Source organism: Musa acuminata, chromosome BXJ1-8 (genome assembly GCF_036884655.1).
Source record: "Musa acuminata AAA Group cultivar baxijiao chromosome BXJ1-8, Cavendish_Baxijiao_AAA, whole genome shotgun sequence".
NCBI classification, from domain to species: Eukaryota; Viridiplantae; Streptophyta; class Magnoliopsida; order Zingiberales; family Musaceae; genus Musa; species Musa acuminata.
Genome location: NC_088334.1, coordinates 13488239 through 13497433, shown reverse-complemented (window position 1 = coordinate 13497433; position 9195 = coordinate 13488239). Strand labels below are relative to the sequence as shown.

At 38.4% G+C, this 9195-nt stretch overlaps 1 protein-coding gene across 1 annotated transcript; it reads right to left on the bottom strand.

Annotated features, from left to right (window-relative positions):
* Positions 1-614: 614 nt before the first annotated feature.
* On the bottom strand, positions 615-5486 carry LOC135587601 (casein kinase II subunit beta-1-like). Its single transcript, XM_065079189.1, has 5 exons — positions 4996-5486; positions 3112-3327; positions 1708-1817; positions 1447-1612; positions 615-1199 (listed from the first exon to the last, which is right to left on the bottom strand). The coding sequence occupies exons 1-5, from the start codon at positions 5225-5227 to the stop codon at positions 1069-1071; spliced, it is 855 nt and encodes a 284-aa protein (XP_064935261.1). The 5' UTR covers positions 5228-5486; the 3' UTR covers positions 615-1068.
* Between the last annotated feature and the right edge of the window lie 3709 nt (positions 5487-9195).

Below are 9195 nucleotides of genomic sequence, written 5' to 3'. Positions count from 1 at the left end.
TTCGTATTGATGTCTGGCACCCACTAGCGCCTGCCTGCAATTGCTCTCAAGGCCGCTAGTTTTAGTTGAGTTCTTCTTAGCAGAATATATATATATATGTGTGTGTGTGGTGATTTCTTTGGAAAAGCTTCTCGTTCTTGGCTTTCTTAGGAAGGTGCCTTCTGTTTTTATTTTTTTCCTCCATTGATGCCTTATATCTCTTGTAATCTCATACATATTTCTAGTAGTTGCTTCTGCCTTGTTGCCTTTCCTCCGTTGATGCCTTCTGTCTCTTGTAATCTCATACATATTTCTCATACATATTTCTTGTAGTTGCCCCTGCCTTGTTGCCTTTTCGCTATGTTTGCCCATTGCTTTTGCCTCTTTTGTCATATCCTCGCATCTCGTAGTTGCCCTCACTCGCAAAGGTCATCTAGTGCTTCGTTCTTGCTGTAATCACTCCATCGCATCGAGTGTTGAGCTTGCCCTCATTCATCATTATCATTGCCCTCACTTAAACACCCCCTAACTTCATGGCACGAGTGCGAAGGAGACATCGGGACCAAGAGGTGTAAGGGCTTGCGGTAGGTGGCGGTGACAATGAATGAACAACAACAGAGGCATAAGATGTCATCTAAAACAAATAAAAACACGACACCTTCAAGAAAAGTTATACAGGACATTGGGAGCAAGAGGCGTAGGATGGAGGCATCGAACAACAGAACTATGGAGGCATTTATAAAATCACAAAATATAGGAGATGCAATCTACAAAAGTAAAAACGTGACATCTTCAGGGGAAGTTGAGTAATATGATCCATGTCCGAAGACCCACCTCGCATTAAAGAGCCTCTCCTGATAAATGGTAACATCGTAGTAGTGAAACACAACTGCAGCCAGAATGTACAGCTTTTCTGGTCAACCACAAAAAATATTAGAATTGCGGCACAGTGGTTGTAGCTATACTTCATCAAAATCGGTCAGCCCAATTACAGATGTTGCTCCAGCTTTAAGTTGAGCAATCACCCTCTTAGCAGTTCCTCGATACACCCCTTTCGGCACAAAGCGAACCATACGCTCAACTCAGACGTCATGGTTTGTGAACTTTGTAGCCGAATACTCGGGGTACGTACTTCTGTGATGGCCTTTGTGGTTTAAGGTGCCCATATGCCATCAGAAACAAGTGTGGGAACGTTGTCCCAAAGTATGCTCCATCAACATCTAAGAAAAGTCAAGAAAAATATCAACATAGAGATCTCTAATTGAAACTGAGAATTTAACAATGGGTCCTAATAAGAGCTTTATTTATGTCCTTTTTAAAACCCGATGACAATCTATAGCTCATGAACAACTGTTAGAGCAAAATTACACAACCAAATTTCTGTGCAAGCTTTTCTTTACGTTAAGAATTAGTAAACATTATGCTATGAATGTACTGATAGATCAAAGCAAAATTGCTAAAGGATACTGGCTTGGTACTTTGATCTTGGATAATATATATCTTCACATTTGGGACAATAGATCTTCACAGTACTGGATCGAGGAATGTCTGATTGACCAACAGGAAAACAGGGCTGACCGCAGCAGTAAACACGTGGGCATCTGCCAAAATCATAATTCTTGAACTTATCAAGCTGCAGAAATTGTCATTCAGAAGTTGGAAATGGTTAGCAACCAGTAAAAAAAAAAAGTAAAATCCAAGAAACAAGGGACGAATACAGAATTTCACCATTGCAGCCATCCCTCTACTGGTTAATATGTATCTAACATGTATCAAACCATAAAGCATCTCTGCTGCTGATTCAACCAACTCATTTTGTTCCTCAGTAAACATATCGCCTGTGCATCAAACCAAACAGCAGTTGGTATTATCCAGCTTCATTTTCCAAATAACAGAAAATTTATACTACTAAGCACAATTAGCTTGTGTTTTTCATGATATACATTGTTCTCCATCATCTAAAATAATGAGCTAAAGAAAGAAATGGAATTCTTAACCCCAACCCCCATCCTCCAAATAGGAAAAGGGATCAGAGAACACTAATTATTATACTCCTCATATGTGCATCAGATAAACAAAATTAACCAACAACATCTCTAGTTTAATTTACAGTGAACTGGAAACAAGTTCGCTTTGGGTCCAAGTCCATATAAATAATACTCATATCAAGGCAAACAAACAACCTAGATTCTTAACAAAGTTTTCACCATGTGCTCATCATCCTCTGATGCATCAATAACTTCAGTTTCTATTACTTCAGAAAGATGCTTGTTTAGCAGGATGGATGTTCAATGTGGTGGACCTTCCACTGAATTCTAAAGCTGTAAGAACAAGTTCCCATCCTACCCGAGCATAGAAGCTCATCCTGCATACAAGCAAATTATTATTCGTCTATTTTTTTTTCTTCCTTCAAGCTCATGTTATCCTTCCCAATTTCTGAAAAATAAAGAATTTACAAACAGAAATTACAAAGTTTGTTCTGCATGAGAAATATCCATCAATCTAGGAACATAATTTTGATTTCAGACTCAACATTCCTGCCATTCTAGAAATTCTTGAGCAGAACAGGAACAATAATTCGTTGTTAACTAAACATACTTCTTCCATGAAATTGCTTTCCTTTTATGCTAACTCAAAAATGCAAAAAAAAAAAAACAAATCAAAAGCAACCTTCTAAATTAATTGGTTATTATGTTTTTGAAATACCTTACATTTTCAGCACAAAACACCATGTTCAAAACCAAATTCTCCAAAAAATATATTAGAATAAATTATTTAATATATTTAAAATGGGAGACATTTCTTGGCATTTCCTTTCCAAAGTCTCCTATTTTGTCCACCAAAACACCAATGCCCTAGAAGAAACAACACAAAAAATAAACTCAGCAAACCCTAGTGAAACCAAATATTATAATTTGAGTGCCAAACTCAGCATCGAAGGCTCAATACTACATCTTAATAAGTCCATCTCAGCATTATTTCTTATAATAAAATAGATATCAAAAGCAATTCAAGTAGATAAAAAATATATGATAAATTATCAATGTAACTTTCAATATAGAACTATATTTCAGTGAACACGAACAAATTGAAAGAAAACAAAAGTGTTCATAGAAGAATAATCAAACTTACCATGAGAAGACTCCAAATCAAGAATTAGATCGAGAGCACAGTCAAAGTATGGGACTTGACTGCTTAACCCACAGAGGTTGAACTCATCTTGTATGTACTCATCATCAACTTCACAAAAGAACTCATTCCCTCTTAGGTTACAAAACCATGATATCCAAGATGTGTCCCCATCTGATCCACTAACATCTGACTCTTCACTGTCAGTTTCTGGCTCGTCTATAGCACCAGAAGTTGAAAAAGAGAACATGGTCATAACATGGCTAAACTCTAACAGGAACACTAATAGCATACAATAGATTGCAGTAACCTTCAACATGGAATTGTGCTACATTTGCAAATGAAATGAAAGAACAAAAAATGGCCCGGTGTAAAAAAGGCCCACCGATGTGAACCCTATAAGTTTACTGTGGCACCAAGGACTGCATATGGTTATGACATGGCTCAAAATCTTATATAATACTGATAATATATGATATACTGAAGTAATCTTAAAGCTTGAATTGTCCTGTATTTGCAAATGTAATAAAGAATAAAAAAGATAGTCTGGGACCTGGTGAACGAGGCTCATGTCGATATGACCCCTACGAAGTTACTATGGAGCCAAGGAGTACCCTCTACTTGCATTAGGATTGCCTTAGGTCATATGATACCTTGGCAAAGGAATCAAGGTTGTTTTCTCAATAACTTCAGTTTGTAGACTTTTGCAGAATGTAACAACAAATTATTGTACCCCTATCTATCAGTAAGCTAGATGTAATGCAACCAATAAGTGCTGAACCACAAGTTCAGTTGAACTTCCCTACTGAAACATCCTGCACTTTTTCAGTCTTACTCTCAAGCCCCTACTTGACCCCAGTTTAACACTGGAAACAGGCTGAAGGACTAGGAACAAACAAGTTATTGGTCAACTGTAGTACATTCTGGTTAACTTCCAAAAATAATACAGAATCCAGTAAGACTCCTGACTGGAAAGCAATCACATCGATGATGGCCTGGTTCTTCCTTCTCCCACTTAATAAGGTGATGGTGATTAGATACCCAACCAATCCTAAAGGATATGTAGATCTTAGCGCACAAGATGCTCCCGTTCCAAATTGATAAGATATAGATCAAGTCAATGAAAGTTACACTAGACAATTGCACAGCAAAATGGTTTAGCTATGAAATTTAAGAATGAGCAGTAGAAAATGACTCTGAAAGAATAACTAACTCTTCACATTTGAAAAGGACTCAAAAACATAAGAAGGTTAGGAGCATTTGTTTTATGAAAAATCCAGATAGAACCCCTTGATGACTGAACATGATATTTGATAAGGCTAATAAACAAATTCTATGAGAGACAGTTTCATTCACAAGATTATAAACTGTGATGAAGTTTATCTAGCACTCAGCTCCAAAGAAATATACCAACAAATCCAGCAAACGACTTCAGATATATACGAGACAATTATCTCCGTCCTACAGTGCTGAAGAACTAAAGCAAATTACATTAGATTTCTTGATATGATGTTGATGTCATTCATATGCTTATTTTATAAGGTAAAGTTCATTTAATCTACATGAATAGAGTCCTTTACATGACAAAGTCCTAAGAATCAATTGAGAGACTCATAGAACAAAGTCTTATTTCAAATTTTCATGCTCCTCTGTTTTGGTGACAAATGCATCTTTTCACTAATCGATGAAAATGGTAGACGCACTTCAAAATCCTAAATGCGACATAACATCTAAAATAGAAAAATCACAGTCCACAAACATAGAAAACAAGACTAAAAGAAGAGATCTTTAGATATTATACCGCGTACCAACAACACAAAGCAAAGAAACAGTCAGAGACAATAAAAAAACACCAAATAAATGCAAAGAAAAGATAAAATACTAGACCGTCGGAGCACTTGTTCTTGGAAGGGGCCGCTGACCGATGCTGCCGGTGCTCCGGGTGCTTGCCGACGGAGGTGGGCGGCACATGTAACCAGTCCTTGGCTTTGCTGTTCAACCCCCTTGAGGTCGACGGCGAGGTCTTCTCGAGATGCTTGTCGAGGGCATCACTGATCCGCTTCCGACCCACGGCTCCAGTCTCCGCTTTTGGCACGATGAATCCCCGATCCCGATACATTATCTGTTTCCTCAACGAATCTATCTCTGTCTCTTTCAAGAAAGCCCAAGCTCAATCGATTCACCTCGTCATGCAGCTAAACAAATTGAATGAGAACAAAGAAGAAAATCTAAAACCAGATGAATCCTCTTGTTCTCTAGGACGAGGGGAATAGAGGAAGAAGCGGGAGCGAAAAAGAAAGGCGGCGTGGGGCAGATCGAAAGCGAGGGCAAGAAGAAGAACGTGGAGGGGCAGCAGTCGTAATTAAAAGCAAGTTTGGGGGTCGAGGGATAGGGAAGCGGCGGTCGCATGACCTCGACTGCTACGTTTTGTCGATGTGCCTTTACAAATATATATAATAAAATATATATATTTTCTTATGTTCTATAAATTTATATGTAATTATTGGGAGACGAAATATTCTAATAATATAATAATTTATTATTTATATATATAATTAATAACTTTGGCATATGTCCACGTGGAAAATGAATGGGAAATCTTCTCTCTCTTTCATCCTTTCAAAATATCTTCGTCGTGAATCAACAAAATATCTTTCAAAATATCTTTTAAACTATAAGCTTATTTAGATATTTTTTTTAGCTAATATGGGAGATTTGGTAAGATGAGATCATATGGGTAATTCGATAATCGAGTAGGCGGTTGGGATCTTTCTAACAATAAGGTTCCCTCTCAAGGCCAGGTTGTTCAAGTGTTCCTGAGAAATGGTTTGTCTTGTGGTTATATGGTTGTGTGTCTTGACAATGGGGTCACCTCCTAACCATCGATGAACTTGCATGACAGGTCAGCATTAGGGGTTGCCTGGTGCAACCCCTCCGATGCTTAAGTTAACAAAGAGGAGAAGATAGTAGTGTAAACTATGCGACTAGGATAGTGTATTGAGAGTTGTTATGAAATATGGGGTAGCATCACATGTTCAGCAAAAGTATAGAAAAGAAAGATCTCATATTTCCACAAAAAAATAGTTTCTTGTCAATTGATACGCAAAAACTCACAAACTCGGAAAATCACATGTGTTAAAGGATGTGTATTACCTAGGGAGATCTCTCTATCTAATAATCTCTCATTGGCTCTTATTGAATCTCATCCATAGGATCTAATAATTCAGAGGCTTATTGGATATCTAATAAGATAGAGGCTTCAATGGATATCTCATATTCGAACATCTACTCGTCGCAACACTTTCCATATGTGTGTGACCTTCTAGGTCAAATATCGAGTAGGCTGTGAGTTATACTTGTTAAAATTCCTTGTAGCTCAGTCATTAGACGTGTTTGTCCTTAATTATTGAGCATCTATAATCCCTCATTCATATAATATCTTAGTGACCATATTCTGGGCATAATATTGCTAGGCCCATATGATTTCTACTCGAGCCTCTGTTGGGAAATTTGGAGTGACATCACATGCACAACGGAGGAATAGAAAATAAAATCCTAGATTTTCATAAAAAAATTAGTCTCTTATCGTCGTGCAAAGATTGATGTGCGAAAACCTACGAAACCGAAAAACTACGCGTACAAGAAGATTATGTTACTTAGGGAGATCATATATCTCTGAATTCCTATAAATTCGTAGGAAAGGATGAAGGAGATCAACTATCCTCCTCTCTAACGGTGGTCCAGACGACAAGGGTTGTGAAGACGCTCCTCAAATCACTACACAATCTTCCTCGCTATGCGCACTATACAATTAAGAAGGGACAAGCCTTCTTACTATCCACATACCCCAAATAGGGGCTACAGGTTGAGAAGGAGAGGGGAGAGGAGAATATAAAGTGGCAGCCAAAAAGACCTAGCCTATGGCTCTTTGGTTCTCTCCTATTTATAAAGGTTCCCTATCAACTTAACCCTAATAGATCCTACTCTATTGGGTATTGGATCTCCATCCAACTACCCAAGCCTCTTAGAATAATAGTTCTCTACCCAATAATCTCTTATTGGCTCTTATTGGATCTCCATCTATAGGATCCAATAATTCAGGTGCTTATTGGATATCTAATAAGATAGGAGCTCTAACGGATATCTCATATCTGAATCTCTACTTGTCGCAACACCTACCATATGTGTGTGACCCTCTAGGCCCAATATTGAGCTGGCTGTGAGTCATACCTATCAGAACTCTTTCTGACTCAGTGAATTATTATCTCCATAATAATTCACTCAACTCATCGATTATGGACGTACTAGGCCATGAAACAAGAGAATCTAATCCATTGGACCTATTCATCCTTAGTTACCATATACATATAGTTCTTCGTCTATCTAATACCCTAGAGACCGTATACCAAGCATAGTATTATCAAGCCTATATAATTTCTACTCGAGTCTTGTTTTAATTGGATTCTCCCAAAGAACTCTTTCTCTCAGTCTAAATAACCCTACGTGCAGGCACTACGCTGCCTACGGGCACAATACCCATAGCGATGCTCGCCCACAGGGGCGACGGCTTGGCACACACCACCCCATCCCCCCCACCCTACGCCACCCCGCCACCGCAACCCCCACCCCACCGCCCCAACACACACACTAGTTGTCGTAGGCCACAATGCAACTAAGCAGCATAGAAGGGAATTATGTTTTTTTGGGTAAAAGATAATTTTACCCCTTGAAAATTTAAATTTTTGAGGTTTATCCTTTCTATCCAAATTACTTAAATACCCTTCATAATTTAAAAAAACCCTACATGTCTCGAATTTTAGAAAAAATATTAGTTAATTAAAAGGTTTAGTTAACTATTATTATTTATCTAGTAGTCCTATATAATTATATATACATGTGATATATGATGTGGACTGATGATCTTGGACCGTGTGAAGTGATGCATGTGTGTGATGTGATCATTATTATTATTATTGAGGCTTGCGAGTCTCTATTTTTTCTTATTTATTATCGAGCTTGTGTGCTTGTGATTATATTATAATTATATGAAGAGGCACAATGGGAGCGTGGAGGCGATAACGGAACCCACGATGCCGAGACAAATAATCATGATGCATGGAGATATGTCGAGATGCTGAAGGAACCGATGAGGACGAGATGGACGATCACAGGGCATGGAGATGTGCCGATGCACGTATAGATCATGATATGAGTGATTGGACCCACTAGTTCAAGCTTTATCATATTAGGCTGTGGTCCATGATCATATGATGTGATTGCACATGTGATATGTGATTGCTTGTACACCTACTAGATATGTATATATATTTATAACTTTTATTCGTAAACGTATTGAAAGTAGTAAGCAAGTAAAGAGACTTGTAGTAAGATAAATTACATAAAAGAAAAGGCAAATCAGATTTTTATAGTGGTTCGGTCGTTTGGACCTACATCCACTCCGCTGATTCCTCTTCCGTCAAGGCCACCGACATCCACTATCGATCTTTCTTTAATAGGCGAAGATCAACCTCCTTCTTACACCCCTCTTCTCCTTTTTACAGGTTTAGGAGATAATCTTTACAACCACTCACTCCTCTCCCAAATTGTTCTAACACTTAGACTATAAGAGGAGGATTCTCACAAAAGATTACGATAGCGTTTTTCCCTTTTTAAATTCTCTATACTTGTGTCTTAATCAGGGATGAGAGGGGTATTTATAGGCTTCAAGTTGATTCAAACTTGGAGCCTAAAAAAGTCTCATCCCGGGTTTCCCGGGTACGGGCAGTACCACCACCTATGTCAGTCTGACACTAACACTACACTGGGTTGTACCACCGCCTAGCACCCTGCCACTAGGTGGTACCACTGCCCAGATTTCCTGGGGTGATGTTTCCCAGGCGGTGCCACCGCTAGTTAGGCTTTCAGCATCCTAGTTGGGCCTTGAATTTGGCCCAAGCCAACCTAATTTTGGGCCAAATTGGCCCCTAACAGAGTTGATAGGATTATCTTCCAAATCACACTCTAATTATGTTCTAACTACGATTTCTAAGACATATTCTAAGCAAAATAAGTTCAGTTTCTTCCAGT

What these genes read in the sequence shown, in the direction of transcription:
- LOC135587601 (XM_065079189.1), bottom strand. Translation starts at nt 5,227, where the DNA reads ATGTATCGGGATCGGGGATTCATCGTGCCAAAAGCGGAGACTGGAGCC. An exon ending in CAAGAACAAGTGCTCCGACG is followed by an intron (nt 3,328 to 4,995) that starts GTCTAGTATTTT and finishes CTGGTGCTATAG; the next exon opens with ACGAGCCAGAAACTGACAGT. An exon ending in TGATTTGGAGTCTTCTCATG is followed by an intron (nt 1,818 to 3,111) that starts GTAAGTTTGATT and finishes TTTGATGCACAG; the next exon opens with GCGATATGTTTACTGAGGAA.